The following is a 17,790-nucleotide window of genomic DNA, read 5'->3' as shown; positions in this document are numbered from 1 at the left end:
GGACATTCATATGACTGCTAGTGAGTAGTCAAGCTGTTTGTGAAAGAGATATTGCTAGATCCAGGAGATCTAAGTCACAAGTCATTCGTCCTGCTTGGAACTAATCAGCTGAGTATAGGTATCCATGACGGAACCATGCGGCCACCGAATGGTTTGAACAGCCACTGAACTTTTGTGAACCAACTGTCGATTCGTTCAACTGTCTTTGTGTCTCACAAAAATAGACAACTTGGTAACTTACTCATTTGACAAGACGAGGCTTTTGTAGCAGAATCGAAATGAGCCCCAGGAAAAAATTTCTGATACACCTGTTAAATTTTTATAGGGTCATCTAACTACTGACCGTTCTAACAGTCATCTAACCGAATGGATGGCCTGATGATTGCTGAGAAGTGGGTTTCGCGCTAAGCCAAATCCCCAAAGATCTCACCCGCAAATTCACTCATGTTGCCAACTGCCGTCTGCTAATGGCTATGAGTCGTAAACGTTAGGAATTAGTGTAAACGGCTAATATGGTTCACGGAGCTCCTGTAGGGGAAGTGTAGCCGCCAATGTGTGGGTATCTTTAATATCCTTTAGTAATTCCCCCAAAACAGAATCCCTCGGAAGACAGTCAGTTTGGGTGTAAGCAGACATGACAAAAAGGTATCGATCAATTCCCCATTTATGTGACTCCTTCACAGACGTTGCCAGACGAACCGCACGGAGGCCACTCTCAACGGGTATCCGGCCAAGCGAGGATTCTTCCGGTGACTTAGGATGACACTAACCCTTACACATCCTGCCGAAGCAGCCTCTAAACCACCAGAGGTGCGCATCCGGAAGCGAGTGGAGAGTGATTGGGTGGTTAGCCCAACCACTGTGCATGCATCTTGAACAATTGTTTCTGATACACAGAGCATTAACCAACGTATTCGGGTTGGTAACTTTATGCTATCGAACAGAGGGTCCAAGGACAAATCATATCAGCGGTGAAAGGTATTTACAAAATGGTTTATTAACACGCTACTGCACTTGATGGGTAAACTGTACTCGTATGCACAGGATGAATAAACGAATAGCACCCTGGGCGCCAGATGTTAGGATTAAAATAATTTCAGCCTAAAGACTACCGCAAGGGTGACTTTTCGACCACATCGATTGGTTGGTCTGCAAACCTGGGATTCTGCACTCGTTCAACTCAGTTTGACACTAAAACTTTTCATTTCGCCTATGTAAAGTGCATATGAAATGTGGCAGCACAATTATTTCCGTGAAGCGAAGTATGGCAGTCAGTCTCAGAGGACTGGTTACTCATTACTTACAGATAAACTGAAAAGCAACTAATCAGGTGGCGAAAATTATATTCACAACAAAGCTGAAAAGTCGCAAAAAGGGATGCTGCCAAAGTGGTCCAATTGGGTAAAAGTTGGGTATAGACATTTCTATACGAACTTCGCGCAGAGAGCCTTTTCGAAAAAATCAATCGTTGAAACAGGACTCCTCTGAACACTACTCATCGACCTATTATCTAACACTCTTCGAAGTGGAAAGGAACTTTCAAAGGATATGTTATGATCTGGTCCAAATAAACCACAAGCAATACAGTATTCGGCGGATGATATACCGGTTAGTGGCGAAAAACCGCATAAGCATATTCCAACTCACCGGTAAATGACATCCGGATTGCACGGAGGTACAGCTCCTTCAGACTGTGATTTCTTATAAGACCATCGCACAAGATTTCAGTCCCCTCATCACGAATTCCAGGGTTGTTGCTCAGATCCAGGCTAACAAGACCTCCAACTAGAGGAACCAAACGTTGGGGGGTTTGCATGAGAAGCAACGCGACAATCTGCATCCCAGACGCCGTTAAGCCGTTGTTCGCCACGCAGAGTCGCTCCAACCCACGCACACACACTGATACTTCGTCTGATGAGTGAGTGAAAGAGCTGGGACAGTCATCAGTGGAGATGGAGGACACATCTTCAACTGCTTCCTGTCCTGTTACGGTTGGCTGCTCTGAGTGAACTTGGCGCAAGCGGTTACGATAGCATTGTAGCAGGCCAGTGCATAGTACACGAAGGCCATCATCCTAATTAAGGAGGAGAGGAACGAAAGAGATCAGTAACTAGATGATCAATGTAAGACAAGTTCAACAGGCCTAGCCAGATCGATGAGAGGCAGCAAGAAGACTTGAGCTGCAAGAGGAACGCCTGTAAAAAGGAAGCACATTTAAAAGGGATTATCCAAACTAAAATAGAATATGGAACGATTCAATTCGAAAAGGGTTTCCACGCTTATCCTTCACCGGTGACCGCAGTTACCTGAAAATTAGCTTCAAGATGAGACGGTCCTGTTGGATCCAGCGGTAAAGTAAGTGATTCGGTATTGGTGAATTTCCCACAGCCGCCTGATTATGGTCATAAGTAAGTAAACGGGGAAACTAATCAGATGAGGTAAGGCGGTCCACGATGAATTCATGATATCCAGGATTCAGTATATGGTCATCCGTGCCATTATAAGTCAGTTTGCGATCGACGTTTACCATTATCAGATGCTGTCGTCACTGATACCATGCTGCATGTTACAGGGAACCTGGCTCCAAAAAGAGAGCCTGCGTAGATCTGGTACCATAGTCGTTTACAATCGTCACAGAAAACTAAGGAAGCCGCTCTCCTCTTCATACTGAAGAAGCTAGGCACAGCTCACGCGGTTGTATGTCATGAGATCAGGATGTTAAGCGCTCTGTCAAAAAAGAAACATCAGTACCCCCTGATGGAAAACCATTCACATGTATTTCTTTACGACTGACTCCGATACACTCAGATGCACTATCAAGCCCCCAAACCTTCCTACAAGAAACTGTTGGTATAAGAATTTGGCGCAACAGATTCGAAAATACATGCTGATGACACAACACAGGATTGGTTGTTTTAATTCCGGAACACTTGGAAGAGTATGAACCTCTGAAGCCTAACTAGACTCCATTTTGTAAATTATGCTCATAAAGATGCCGCAAATTGTGTCCATAAACCCGCTGCACCTTGTCCAGAATCCACTAAACAGTTTTTTATCTGAAAGCAGGTTTGAGAAAACTGCAATTCAACAGCAAAATTTCTATTAGTTTCAAGTATTTTCACGAGAAACCAAAGAAAAAATCGTTCAGCTGTAACACCCTTCCAGTGCCTAGCTGCCATGCCACCCAGAGGAAGCACGAGGACTGGGATACTGCCAGGTCGCCCAAGCCTATACAGGGGAAGTCGAGTGGCAGAGGTAGGGTTCGAACCACGAAAATTTCGGTCAGTAAATTCGCACTCTAACCACTCGGGTCATCTCGCCCAGAAGCTAAAGAAATATCATCTCGGTTCGCTACTCAACTCGCAAAATAGCTCAGATATGCTACTTCAATACGGTGAAACCACTGCAAAAGTGGTCGCTTTTCCGAACAACATTGGTTTACGCCCACATACAACTCGTCCATGAAGACCGGGCATAAATACAGAGACAGAAGCATTCTGAACGTTACCGTCAACGTCGATAGCAAACTTCATAGGTTGAACGTTTTCCAACGTAACCAATTGGATTGCAGAACTGATCTCACCCAGCTAGGAGTCAGGTAAGAATGACAGTGTGTGGTTTAACAGTGGATTTTCTTCATCGAAACGACCATGAGTTCGACTTCGGTGAACATATATCCTAGCCCTAGTTTCCCTAACTGTGGATTACACTAGTAGGGTTGGCAGATGGTATCGAACGGTTCTTGGCTCTTCAAAGATAATGAAAACTACTGGTTATCCAACCATCGCATCTTTTCATTGATTGGCTCCCTATCAACCGAGGGCTAGGATATTACAACGTCGATTGAGAGGCCGTGTGGATACCAACTATCAGCCATCCGATGATCAGCACAGGCATTAACGTGTGAGCAATATCGAGTTGGTAAAGCTGAGAATTTGCACACCAGAAAACCCATGTAAAATGCAGGCTCACAACTGAACGCTAGGTGTTACGAACTTACTCCGAGATTATTGTTCGACACATCCAGGTCTATGAGAAAGCCTATACCACCAACCGGCAACAATTCTTCGGGTGGGGTGGGGCTTTCAGAAGCTTCTTCTGACGTGTCCTTTCCTGACGGTGGCATATGGTGTGGCGAATGCGTTACTCGTGGGACCAGAATCTGATGGCGTATGAGCATCAATAGAGTTTCTGCATCCGTAACGTTAAGCTTGTTAAATGATAAGTCCAACTTCAATTCCCAAATGGATGGGTGCTTGTTGGAAAATCTGGTCACATCAGTCCGGGTGGGCCTCGCGTGGCGACCGTTTGATTGGCGTCTGTGATTTCGAACACCCCCGTTGGATTTGTCCCGTCCAGGCGGTTCTAGACTGGTTGAGGATAAGAGGAGTCGGAGCCAACGAACCAAACCGAATAGAGCCTGGCCAGAAAGACTGCAGTCTCGTAAAGACAAGCAGTCCAAGCACAGACCAAAGAAGCTAAGTCCCAGAAAATTGCTGACACTCAGGGGAGTGTGACTGAGTGCGAATCGACACAGTTCAGAAGACTGCAAGAGAGAAGAGTGATGATATCTTATTAGCAAACTTGATAAGTTGATCTCATGTGAGCTATCAGAATCTGTGTGCTGCCCTTGTGTAACGAAATCAATCGGCTTCAGGAAGTGTAGACTGTAGTCAATGTCGAATCCGAGACTTCAAAGCAAACATGGGAACTAAATAGAAGGACTTCCGTAGGGATCGACATTGTTAGAACAATAACTGATCACTCATGCCTGAGAAGTGCCTTGAAAGAATCGGATGCATTTAGACGTACACTGAAAAGCTAAGTAACTGGTTACCGACACAGATCTCAGCCGAATTGGCTCACGGAGCGGATGTCCAGGACATTCAACAACCGACTGCACCCTAATGAACGTGTAACTGCGAGACAAACTTGAAACGGGTACATCTGCTCCAAGCTTAGTTACGTTTGTGGAGTCAAAAGAAAAGAAAGCGTTCAGCTGTAGCACCCTACCGGTGCCTTGCTACCATGCCAACCGAAGGAAGCACGAGGGCTGGGATACTGCCAGGTTGCCCAAGCCTAGACAGGGGAAGTCGAGAGGCAGAGGTAGGTTTCGAACCACGAAAAATTCGGTCAGTAAATTCGCGCTCTAACCACCTGGGCCATCTCGCCCCCTTGTTGAGTGAAAATGGAATCCCTTTCCTTATCTAGTGGGAGAAACCCCTATCATCTGCCAGCATGAACGGCAAATTCGAGAACTAGAATCTCCCCAAGGATCCGTAAGATATGAACTGCTGACGATTTCCAACAAGGAGAGCTCGGTATCCAACAGTCTACCGGCTGCATGGAGTTTGGAGCTGCTACCGACTCCGTGCAAGTTAGGTTTCGAACCACGAAAAGTTCGGTCAGTAAATTCGCGCTCTAACCACCTGGGCCATCTCGCCCCCTTGTTGAGTGAAATGGAATCCCTTTCCTTATCTAGTGGGAGGAACCCCTATCATGTGCCAGCATGAACGGCGGATTCGAGAACTAGAACCTCCCCAAGGATCCGTACGATGTGCACTGCTGACGATTTCCAACATGGAGCGCTTGGTATCCAACAGTCTGCCGGCTGCATGGAGTTTGGAGCTGTTACCGACTCCGTGGTCAGCTCAAACAGAATACCAGAAGGGATTTATCAAGGTTCTACAGAACTCACGCGTCGTAAGAATGTCACGCACCGGGTCCACGCCTGACTGGGATGCATTCGGTCCAAATTGAGCGTAACGCTGAGCTCGTTACACGTTTCGTAATGCAACAGCATGTCGAAAAATGCTACGGCTGACTAGATACGAGATGGGGAAGAACCGACAAGAATAGTTAAAAAGGCAGATAACGAAATGGATCAAAGACTTCGAAAAAAACAGAATGCACATTCCCAAACTGTGAAAACACAAAGGTCGCAAGAGCCGATACACTGATGGAAAACCGAAACGAGCTACCGGCCTAAATAGAGATGTACCAGTGATCTGCAAAGGATTCATTTGGTGTGAAGTTTTTCCATCAAATGAAATGATTAGAAAGAAACCCTATAGTGGTTCAAACCACAATCTACAAAGTGTGCTGAGCACTGCTCCACATGTAAGGCTAATTACAAAGTGCTACGGAGAAAAAAAGAGAATAGGTACCTGGTCATCTAGATAAGTGCCCTCGAAGTCAAGTTCCCGAAAATGCACTCGGCGGAATATCTCCTCCAGTGTCTCGACTTGTAACCGATTAAGGCGAATGCCTGAACGTATGAAAGAAAAGAACAATCTCAACAACTGAAAAAGCATTTGAACAGCGTAGTAAGTAGATAGACACTGTGGAGTGTCGGTATTTCGTTCTTGTCACTTCAGCCGTATCGATAAAAACCGTTAAGTTCACATCCCAATAAGGATTAGATAGGAGGAGTACAGAAGGACAGCCTACGGAGAAGCTTGCAGGTACTGACTAGTTTCAAAGTTGGTCTGGAAAAAGTTGTGCTCAGGACATGTCCAACTGCTCATGAGAAGCACACTGAAATCAACCCAGATCAGCCTGAGGGAAATGAATAACCAAGTTACTCATTGAATCGGACAATCGTGTTCTCACTCTCGTTTGAACAGTCCCCCTCCTGTCCACTACAGAAGGAAAGGGGAGCACTGAAATCGAGTTTCGCTCTTAGTAGAGCTCGTTGTTGAAGGCGTCGGGCAAATTAAATAATCACTCAATTGTGAACACGTCCGGCTGTTCAGACGTGATAATTCATATGCGTCTAGTGTGTAATGATAGAGTAGTGGTAACACGATCCTCCCACAAGTCCCGTTTCTAAAGTTCAAACTCCTGAACGGCCAGTGATATACACTGATGATGAGCTCTAATTAGAGCCAAACACGAGTCCAGTGCCTTCCCCCTCCTTTGGTGTGGACCCACCAGAATACTTACCCCAGGACAGCAGGAAAACTGTTCAAACGGGAGTGAAGTACTCTTTCGGTCTGGAGTAAAATCGCTTTTGTTGCAAAACAAAAAAGACGGTCCCGTTTGTATGGCTGCTGACCGACGCAAAAAGCAAACAATTATTGTAAAGAAACGGAAAGGATTAATTGGTGGCGTGTTTGGCAAATGAACCTGTAACTATAACCTCGAAAGCTTTAAGCATGGAACCGAATGATGCAAATGCCACCGGCTGCTACAGAGAAAATAAACCTCAGAAAGGGCCACTTACGGAACCCCGTTAGGGCAATCTATTAAGATAACTTGGTTAGGCCAGTAATTAAAGTCGGATGATGGCGAGGCTGCTGTTGAATCTCAGGCGAGTCTCTCATTTATGATGTATCAGTGGAACATAGGGTTAACGGAAACTCGGAAAACGCGTCTACCTGATAAATCCCAAGAATAGAGAAACAGGTCGTGGGCTGTCGAAGAGTTTTCAGCAAACTTATGAGTAGTATTTTACATTTATAGAAGCTGCAGTCATTCTACTGCCACGAACTTAGCGTGTGGCATTTGATTTCGGACCACATCAGACCTTTTATATGTCGCTGGCCACAATAAGAGTTAAAACATTTCTTATGTATTATCATACGGTGCAATGTTCTGAGTCAACACACTCCAAAGACGGAAGTTTTTTTAAACACAATCTGGTAACTTACCTTTCAAGCTGAGGCGGCTATACCGCTCATTGCAAATCGACAGATCAATGCCCTGGAAAGCAATTTAGAATGGTGAATCGGTTTGGCTGAGGACTATAAACACACGTCAAATGATAGTAACGATTCGCTATGACTGGAGCATAAAATCTTACTGGGAATAACTGTTGCACCGGATCGTTTAAATCAACGCAGATTCGAAACAATTTCTGAGCTAAAAAAGATTTGCATTGCATTTCCGTAGACCTGGATAGGGAGGCAACAAATTACAACTGCTGCATTATGCAGATAGAAAGGCCCGAAAATCTCATAGAGTAATTTATGTACTCTGTCTTGCTGGTAGGTTCACCGCTCAAACGCTATCGTAAACTACGTTGCTCAATGATACGACATTTGATACAAACCAGACCACATGTACAAAAGTGTCCAATCTTCAACTCTACGTGCATTTCACGAAACAAATCACGTGAGTATTGGTAATGCCTCATTGGTAATCCTACATTAACTGTGTCAGCACGTTCTACCGGTCGTCAATCAATTTACTGAACTACTCACCTGCGCTCAGGGAATTACATTTAAGCACTAGCACGACTGATCAAATGGTCTCATTTCTATTGATAAATTCACCGTATCACCTTATCAACCGCTCGAACTGCAAACCAAGAACACTGTTCAACAAATCACTCTGGTTTTTCCTGTTCTTGCAATGGCAATTAGAAAGCCGGTTGACAGCGAACTCCTGTGTTTTTTGACATACAATAAACTGGTAAGACAGAAAATAAGCACGGAGAAGCGCGTCTGTCACGGAGGGGGCTAAAAATGTGTGAATGTGTGCTCTATCAGTTGTGTGCCTGGACGAATAGGCTAAATCCTGATCCCAAACCACCAACGGACAACGTGTGAAACGACATTAGGTGGTAACTGCTGTCGGAATTGAAGCCTGCTCATTAGTGAACGCTTTAAACAAAAGGTGATTCAGGTATCCTGGAGGGTCAGACCCATCTGAAGAACACATGAACTGGAAACAACGACCCGCCGTCAGTGGGTTGTGAACTTCATTCATCGTTCATGTTCCCTGCGAAATACGTAATTTTTTGAACCAACGGCTGCTGGAAAAGGAAATTCGCCCTTCTGGGTGTACAGTGTTCCCAAAAAACACGAAATGCGAGATGATGGCTCCTGTCCTATCACCAAGAACACGATTATTGATGCACAATTCATTTCATTTGGTGGCATCCGAAATTTGACACACGATTATTGATGCACAATTCATTTCATTTGCTGGCATCCGAAATGTGACACAAACAGGAAATAACGACGAAAGCTCTCGATTAACTTAGTGTCGACTGTGGAACTCAACTGCAAGCACGGCAATTGCCCTGCATGCATCGGATGAAAGTTCCAACCGGGAAAAGATACTCTGTTCATCAAAATATTTGAGTCTGGTTGCAGCTTGACAAGCAGGCACTGAAAAAACGTTGTGCAATTCAGTTTCCAGTGGAAAACGGAATGTATGTTGTTTCACTGAAGAGCCCGTTCAGAAAAAGCCTAACGCTATTCGTCGTGGGTGCGTATACACCTACCAATCTTGACACAGATTCAACGAAAGACGACTTCTACCACCAATTAACGGTTTACTACGAAAGGCTTGTGGTAAAGATAATGTGACACTAGCCGAAGACATGAATATGAAACCACAAGGGTTTAGCTCTGAAGACATCAACACTGGGGTCGTCAGTGGATTGGTACACAGCGTTACTCCAGGTTCGGGGAATCACACCTGGTGATGTATCACTGACAGATCACTCTGTGAGGGTGACAACCGGAAAGCTGAGGAAAACGGCCTTTATGCTGAAGGTGATTGCCAGATGCAAAAACTCAGACGTACAACGTCATTTATGTGGCCCGTTGGGTGTCTAGTTAACCATTAGAATAGCGGGCTATGGTTGGTAATGCGATGATTCTCGTAATTTAACGTGAACATCACGGTACAGCACATATCCATAAAAAGACTAGATCAGACAGGCACTATACTCACTTTCAATTGCTCCAAAAGGAATTCAATTGGGGCAACTTTGTATTGAAAGCAGGATTCCAAATAGGCGGCAATCAGCTCCTCGCTTGTACAGTTGTCCGGAACTGGGGACAGAGAACAAATAGATGACCCAGTTTCCAACCATTTAATTCCAAAGGAACATGCATACGGACTAGGGTTACAATCCTAACGGTAACTAAATAAATCCATGGCACCAGTAATAAAAAACTGTACCCTTTAGTTGTGCTTAGTTGTCGTACAACACGGAGAAAGTATGAAGAAATAGTGCCGATTACGCTGACCTAGGCAGGAGCAATCGAAATGTCGAAAAGGCCTACCATTGTAATCCTCAAACCTTTTTGAGTTGGGCAAAGGGTAACACTGCGTAATTTTAACTGGACAGTGAAGAATTGGTCTGTTCCAGTTTAATAAAGCAGGCTTCGAATCCACATGGGCAATGGTCCTAATCACGTTGACATGTACGTTGGAGGGTCGCACATTCTACTTTTTAAAGGAAGATGTTCAAAGCCTACCGCTTCTGTTTGTCACAAGTCAGCTTGAGGAACTTCTACCACCACAAACATACATTTAAATAGCATCGGCTTTCCAAAACCAGGAATAACAATTTGCTGGAGTTAGATGCAGCGGTGAGTTACGAAAGAACGTAGTTTTTGTTGTTTTCCTGGAATGTGGTTAGATCGATGTACTTTCACAGTGACTGGTTTGAATTTTACTGCATTCTAGTCCCCGCTTAACCTTTCATTGACAATGGGCTATAAGCAGATCCAGATGCATTGCTAGACGGGCAAAAGAAGGGCCATCAAATGAACTAGGTCTGTGTTTGCTCGCCCGTTCACAAAACCATGGAAAACCATGGGATAATTCCTAGCACGGGCAAAAGAAGGGCCATCAAATGAACTAAGTCTTTGTGTTTGCTCGCCCGTTCACAGATAAAACCAAAAGTTCTTTTTTTGGAAAACCATGGGATAATTCCTAGCATCCCTGTTCGATGGCACTCTGGAGCTGTAGAGCAACAACGGGCTCTGGTCCCACCGTCTCAACTCCATCCAAAAGCTGTCTTGTTGTCCCTTAGCCCAACTGGAGTCGCACCGAATGAGATTACTCTCCATCTTCACGGATGAATTCACATGCGAACTTCGGAAGCTTCCTATTGCCATTTATCTGACATGAAAATGATAGGGAACATTAAACTGACAAATAACTTCACTTCCCAATGCGGTCAAACTGCAATCAGTTAGTGAATTCAAGAGACAAATGCATTTAGCTTTCCTTTAAAATCTGTTAAATCCACACAAAAGTCATCCTGCGGATTCGTTCTTCTTGACACTGACGGGAGATTTCGAGGATTCGACCGAAAAGGCCAAAAGATTGGAGAAAATTAAAAATCCGTCCAATTCAGTGATTGGCAATGTGAAGCTCGAAGCTCCCAAATACAAGTTTGAACACCCTGTAATTCGGTTATGAATGGATTATCAGCAACGAGAAGGAACAACTGTCATTCATCTTTGAATCGAATAATTAGTGTCACATAGGCTGGTGGTGAATACCTTCTAGGGTCGGGACTCCTTAGAGGTATGGATAAAAACAGAGCACTCGTTAAGGGTCTTGATATCCCAGGAGATTCTACATACGTACCATTGATGACTGTCAACAGAAATCGAAAAGAAAAACGGTGCAATCGGCTTTTCAGCAAACATTTATTTGAACTTCAGGATAAAATTCACCTCCGATTCGAATTTGTCTCAAAAAGCCATGACAAGGGTACACATGCTTCATCACTTGCTGGTGTGAATGATTTGGGAGCCAGGTGTCAAGTAATGACAATAGGCTGACGAGACTGTTTCCAAACAGAATACAGAGCAACAAGTTGTAGTAGAAACGCGGGTGGAAACTTTGGTCTGAGCTACCATTCTTTGGATCCCATGTTGGAAATGTGTATTGTTATCATTTTGGAAATCAAGCAGGAGCTGAAGACTAGGTTCGCTTCCTTGGTCTAGTGAGGACAAGATGTTGCGCTATCCGTGAAAAAGAACAACAGTGGAGCACCAAAAATATTAAACAAAAAACAAGTGACAAATTCAAAAATACCTGGGCGAAACGGTTCTAAATAATCCGAGATCACCTCATCGTCCGGAAAGCGCACGCGACGCTTGGTCTTTTGTGCTTCGTCCGACTTCGACTTAGTTGGCTGAAGTTGGTCGTAACCACAGTGGATGCTGGACAATATGTCACTGCCACCGGCGGTGGCACTCCGACTGTCACCGTCAATCGTCGTCATCGGTTCACAAGTAAGCCGATGGAAAGCATGTGGCCTCTATTCCAAACTGCATTTAAGGGTTATTGATCCATCCGTAAGAAATATTGTTCGTAAAGTCTATATAAGAAAAGTATGGACATGTGAAGCACTAGCTAACGAGGACAGATAATCATGTAACTTTCAAAGACTTCTAATCCAGTTAAGCTCTGCTTTTAAGCTACAAACCGTGGAACAAGAGCATATTGACTCCAGCTTCTAAAGACTCATTTACCCATAATAGGGAAAACAGTGAGTAAACAGTTATAAGCTGGGGGTAACAGCTTAGCTGATTTAATGACGCCTATAATCATAATTCCCCGTCGCTATACAGTACGATGGCTGGGACCAGCGTGAAGATTAAAGGCTTAAATACTCCATCGCCCATCCAAACGGATCAACTTTGTCATTTTCACACTTCATACAGCTGAAGTAAGAAAATTCTGAGAGGCTGACCTGACCACATTAGCCCACGAATAGTGTCTGGTATATTGGTCGTGCTTTCTTTTCCAAAACAAACACGTCTAGAGCTTTAGGGTTTTTTTAAAGGACCAGCAAGTACCACTATCGCTTTAAATCACGGTTTACCAACTACTGTGCGTCGCAAACCGCTTTTGCAATAGCCAAGTGGTTCACGACCATCCCTCCACGCACTTGCATTTACTTCGTAACCCCAGTTAGTACAATCAGGGTGGATCGACCGTTGTTTTAGGTTCCGATCGATTTGCTGACAACGTAAGCGCAGTCCACTAATTTGTGAACCCTCAGTGTTTGTAAATTCAGTCTTCCCCATCCTCAAATAACAGTCGAATTTGTCACTAAGCTGGTCAGCACCACACACACAAACACATCTGATGGACAGTGTCTCGTGAAGTGCTGTTGTGCCCTTGGTTTGAATCATGGTCAGCTCATACATCCGGCTTTAAACCATGCACGAAAGTAAAGCGGCCCCAAATGTTACAGTTTTGTTCACTGAAAACGGTGGGCAGATAGAAGATAATATATATAGAAGATATATAGAGAGAGAGAAGGTAATAATCGTGCAGTTGTGACACCTTTCTGTGCCCATGCCCAGCTGCCATACCATCAGAAGGAAGCACGAGAGTTGGGATACTGCCGGGTTGGCCAAGCCTAGACAGGTGACGTCGAGAGGCAGAGGCCAGGTTCGAACCACGGACGTTCCGGTCAGTAAATTCGCGCTCTAACCACTGAGCCATCTCGTCTCAGTGAGCATAAGAACCACCACATGCAGCAGATGGCCTAATCAGTCCACTGATGGTAACTTAGAGAAGGCAATCCCTCCGACGTAGGGTCACCAATGGTCATTTGCGCTGCTATCCACCAGCACTCTCTCAACCTTTAGGACGTTCAGTACTCGGTGTTTCGAAAAGCTGCGTGCACCAGCATAACTGTTTCATGTTGGTACAGTTTTCACGGCATCAATGAGAGTCGTTGATCGGGTGAGCTAGCTCGAGCAAACAGCTTTGAAATAGGCGGAGATGGCTTACTTAACCTTTTTCCAATCGTCACGCAGAGCGCCATTACAGTGAACCTCCGTTGAGCCCTGAGAGGTTATCGGCCAATCAACACTATAACGTTGGGTTACATATACTTTAGAGGCACGGAACCGAACGATCCTGTATTAACGGCGTGTTCCACAAGAAAAGCGGACTGGCGCGTGTGCCCACACAGAACCGTGCTCAGAGACAAGTGGTTCACTGACGAGTGAAAGACATACTTGAAAGACATTACGAAGAGTTTGGATGTTGTTTGGGTGGTACGCCTTCCAGGATGGGCCCCCGTACCCCGCCTTCGCCTGGCTGGAGACAATGCAAGAAGTGGTGATTGATAGACGACAGTGGCGTTAGTTACTTTCTAGATTGACTGACTGAGCGCTCGGAGGTGCAGGCAATTCCGAATGTTTGCGACAAGCAAGCAGCAAGGCCCCCCTCACTTACTCTTTTCTCTCTCCTTCACTTTAAAGCCTAAATATAATATTGGTCCCTGGAAACCACCTATGAGTGAAACCATCAGCAATCAGAATGAAGCTCCATCCTGAATAAAGAAGAGTTATCGGGGCCACCAGCTGTCAATCGTCCACAGCCTACAGTTGGCGTAGAATCCCGGACGGTGAACGTGAAACCCCCTACGATCTCGGAGGTTTATGGCTGCACATGCCCACTCAAGCTCCACCGAGGTCCTGGTCTGGATGACCTCGCGTCCGCATTATTTAAAGATGGGGTTGGAGTCCTCAGTCAGTGCTGGTCTGATCTGTTGGTGTGCGTAAAGAACACCGTCCCAGACAACTGGGGAGACTTGGTGACAGTACTAATTTTCAAAAACGGGGCTCGTATTGAGTGCGGTTTTCACAGAGAGACTGGTTTAACCCTATTCTAAACGATAATGTTGGTATCACGTGTTCTTCATTGCCTTATTGTGGCTCGTGAAACACTGACTCGAGAGCAGCAAGCAGGATTCCTGTCCAGTACGGGTTACGTTGACCAAAAACAGGCTAAACAGCCACTGACTGAACATGCTTGAACAGCGCAGGTGCGAGTTCATCAGGACCAGAGGTACGATGACGTCTGAATGGAGATATACACTCGGAACTTATGAAGTGGAAAACGGCTCTATATTCACTATCCGCCTTTCGGTTGAATGTCAGGATTCCTGATTAGAGTTAGCAGGTGGCCAACTGAAGTGATGTTCAAAGTACTGTGCCCAGCGGTCCAAATGTTCTGCTCTGCTGCATATCAGGGAGCCATTTTGGTCCCTGATTACTGAACTGAAAACAGGTTTCTGGGGAACAGTCAGACGAGTCAAGTGGAATAGCTTGCGGACGTTTCCAGCATTTTTTGCATCTTCCATTTCTTCGACCTTTCGAGTCAACCAAGCTTTGCGGTCTGGACGGACACTCAGTTTCACCTGGCGCCGGATGATGTGTCGGGTGGAGTTGTGGTTGCGGCTAGGAGGAATGTGTCCCTGGGCCTCCAGCAAAGATATAGTCCTATCAGAGATTCAATCTTTGGATGAAGTTGGCTGGGTTGTACTGCGAACGAAAGTTTCGGATATCTGTTCCCAAGGGCCGTTTATATCCGACATCGGACTGCCCGGTAGGTATTCGAGGGGCCGGTTCTGACAGTTTCGTTTGATTTCTGGGTGAACTAGCTGTTCAACGGCTAAGTGAGGCGTGAGCGTTCTGTGTAGACTTGAAAAGTGCAATGAAAAGCACCAACGTACAAGTGCACGGTCGGAGTCCACGCTGGTGTTCCAGAAGGAGCGGAAGGCGGTAATTGACCCTAGCCGCGGATAATTGACAGCGATGTGGTGTATTTGGATTCGGCGCTGGCTTATTGTTAGGTGCCACGTTTTAAGCGATATCCGGCGTTCTGGAAATTGGTACTGCAAAGAAACAGTTCATGATCGTCGGGCATCCGAAGCAGGCGATCTCTGTTGTTCGTGCCTCTCGAGTACCATCCAAGATGACCTCAGCCGCACTTGGTCTACCTACCTGGGTACTCATGTCACCAGCCACCACAGCGATATTTGAGCTGTTGGCCGGTGTAAAAGAGTACTTAGATGGTCACAGAAACTGTCTTTGGCAGAATCACAGCCAGGGTCAGTTGGGGAGTAAGCAAATACAACAAATGGGTTTCGGTGGACCTCACTTCCTCTAGATTCGCCCACGGACGTTGCCAAAGGCATCGTGTCGAGGCGACTATCAACAGATATTCAATCACATAGAGACGCTTCCGCTCGGTTGCTCAATACAAGAATGTTGAGCTGCATCACCAGAGGTGCGCAGGCCGAACCTGGAAGAGAGCGAGCGAGCCCAATATAGTGCAAACTATGCAACAGGACACTCAGGATAGGTCTGCCATGATATCGTATTGATCCCCTGTCAACAAGAAGTGCCGATTCGAACCAGGATTGTCATGTCACGGTGAACCCCACTGGCTACTCGGCCGCAATCTCGTCCGGCGTAGCTGACTGGCTTATGGTACAGCTTGACAAGATACTTAATACTGTCGGCCTGAGTCAAAATATAAAAACGATAAACCCGGTACCAGCACAATAGGGAAAAATTGAAAGCTACAATGGTGTGCCGAACATAGGCACGGGACAAATTAGTAAGTCTAATAGACCAAAATTGACCACAACACTAACAAGCACGAGGGATAAACGAAACCAATTCCGAGCCTACGTGCCTCCTTTGGATCCGCGGCAGCTAAGATCCAAAAGACTGCCACGGTTGAACTAATTTATCTTATTCTATTTTATCACCGCACCACGTGAATGGCCAAAACGGACTGTTGGCCAGCCAGACACCGATGCGACATCCGATTGGTCGATATTATGGTCTAGACGGACTTAGTGGGTGAGAGAGGGTAGGAGGATACTGCTTTTTTGATGGAGGGCCTCGAACTGTGTAACTAAAGACACTGAGTGTGGGTGCCTGCGGAGGGATCTACTTACTCAAACAGATCCGCAGAAGAACTCAGTTTCGGCAGTGCTTGTATGGGGCTCTACTCTCGGTAGCTGGGTCTCAGAAAGATGCACACAACACAACCGAATAGTGTAACGAAAAAATTTTCCAAACGTAGTAATCCTTCCCGATTGCTGTAGGTGCTTCATCTTAAGAAGCTAGGCTGATTAAGAAAAACACGTCAACGCTGAGGTCATCCATCTACCGGAACCTAATTTCTTCCAAGTGTGAATTTCAAGTTTTTCAACCTTCGCGATAGAGAAGGTACATAATTTGGTGCATCCGCTCCGGCAGTAATGATGATCGATCGTTTGTTTAACTGCACCAGCTGTCGAGGCCAAAAAACATGCTGTCATAATTTACTGCTGTGTAACGTGGTTGAACCTGTAGGGGTCCGGCTACCGAATAAGTTACTTTACCGCTATGTTTGGTCCACGATAATAAATAGGTCAAATGGGAAAGACTCACTAGTAGTTGTTCTCTTTAAATAGTTCGTCTTTGTCCCAGGTCAGAGAATAAACAACTATCCAACCATGGTTGCCCAGGAGTCTTCTTCTGAACAGCTCCCACATATAAAAGATTCCGAAGGTGGTCCGAAATGTTTTGATACCAAAGTTAGGACATGAGACTCGCGAATAACCGCTGCAAGTGCGAGCGAAATCAGAAGAGAGTCGAGGCACGTGACCACGTCTTGTATTGTGTGAATTTTTTGTAAAAGTGCGCGTTTTTTGTAGTTTTTTGTGTTCATATAAAAAGCGATTATGCAATTGACGAAATACGTGGTGTAATAATGAAGGCGAAATAAAGGTAAAAACACCACAAACCAAAGGCCGCGATTGCTAACGCGGTTTTCCCGTATCATTTGTCGCGGAAGAGTTACAATCCCAAAACGGGAAACAGTGACGAGATTCTATGCTCCCTCGGTTACCTCGCTTAGCCTGCGTTCGCCGTTTCTGGTTCAGTAAACGCATGTTCTTGCTTCCCTCTTTACTCCACTTCTGTGTCAGCCACACACTGTGAATGTGTACTCTGTGCGCCGCGTGAATACATTGGCACTAAATTCCGTGTCTGCTCAATTCAGTGCCCAAATGCCAGTAAACACACTTGTGGCATCGAATGCCGCTACCCTTCCGACTACCTGTGATATATTTAGAGCTGTTAAGCGATACCATCATTCGAGACGCTTATACGACGTGCCACCCAAAACTTCTGTGAAGCAAGCAGCTGGTGGTGTACCGGTGGTTTCTCCACTGCCACGTCAGCCCAAAGAATTTAGCCCAGGCAATGAATAAGCGTTATGGTCATT

General features: G+C 45.4%; 1 protein-coding gene across 1 annotated transcript in view; it reads right to left on the bottom strand.

The window, feature by feature from the left end:
* The window catches only part of T265_00127 (hypothetical protein), a gene marked incomplete at both ends in the record, with an annotated part of 43,959 nt that overhangs the window by 15,619 nt on the left and 10,550 nt on the right, over nt 1–17,790 (bottom strand). Inside the window, 7 exons of the mRNA XM_009163784.1 lie at nt 1,648–2,074; nt 4,001–4,546; nt 5,699–5,824; nt 6,168–6,268; nt 7,653–7,704; nt 9,688–9,788; nt 11,794–12,019. Of these exons, the coding sequence (XP_009162048.1) occupies nt 1,648–2,074; nt 4,001–4,546; nt 5,699–5,824; nt 6,168–6,268; nt 7,653–7,704; nt 9,688–9,788; nt 11,794–12,019 (1,579 nt within the window). The remainder of the gene's footprint in view (nt 1–1,647; nt 2,075–4,000; nt 4,547–5,698; nt 5,825–6,167; nt 6,269–7,652; nt 7,705–9,687; nt 9,789–11,793; nt 12,020–17,790) is intronic.

This window comes from Opisthorchis viverrini, assembly GCF_000715545.1.
Source record: "Opisthorchis viverrini unplaced genomic scaffold opera_v5_1, whole genome shotgun sequence".
Classification (NCBI taxonomy): domain Eukaryota; kingdom Metazoa; phylum Platyhelminthes; class Trematoda; order Opisthorchiida; family Opisthorchiidae; genus Opisthorchis; species Opisthorchis viverrini.
Note: the sequence above shows the minus strand (reverse complement) of the source record. Positions and strands in the feature narration are given on the sequence as shown.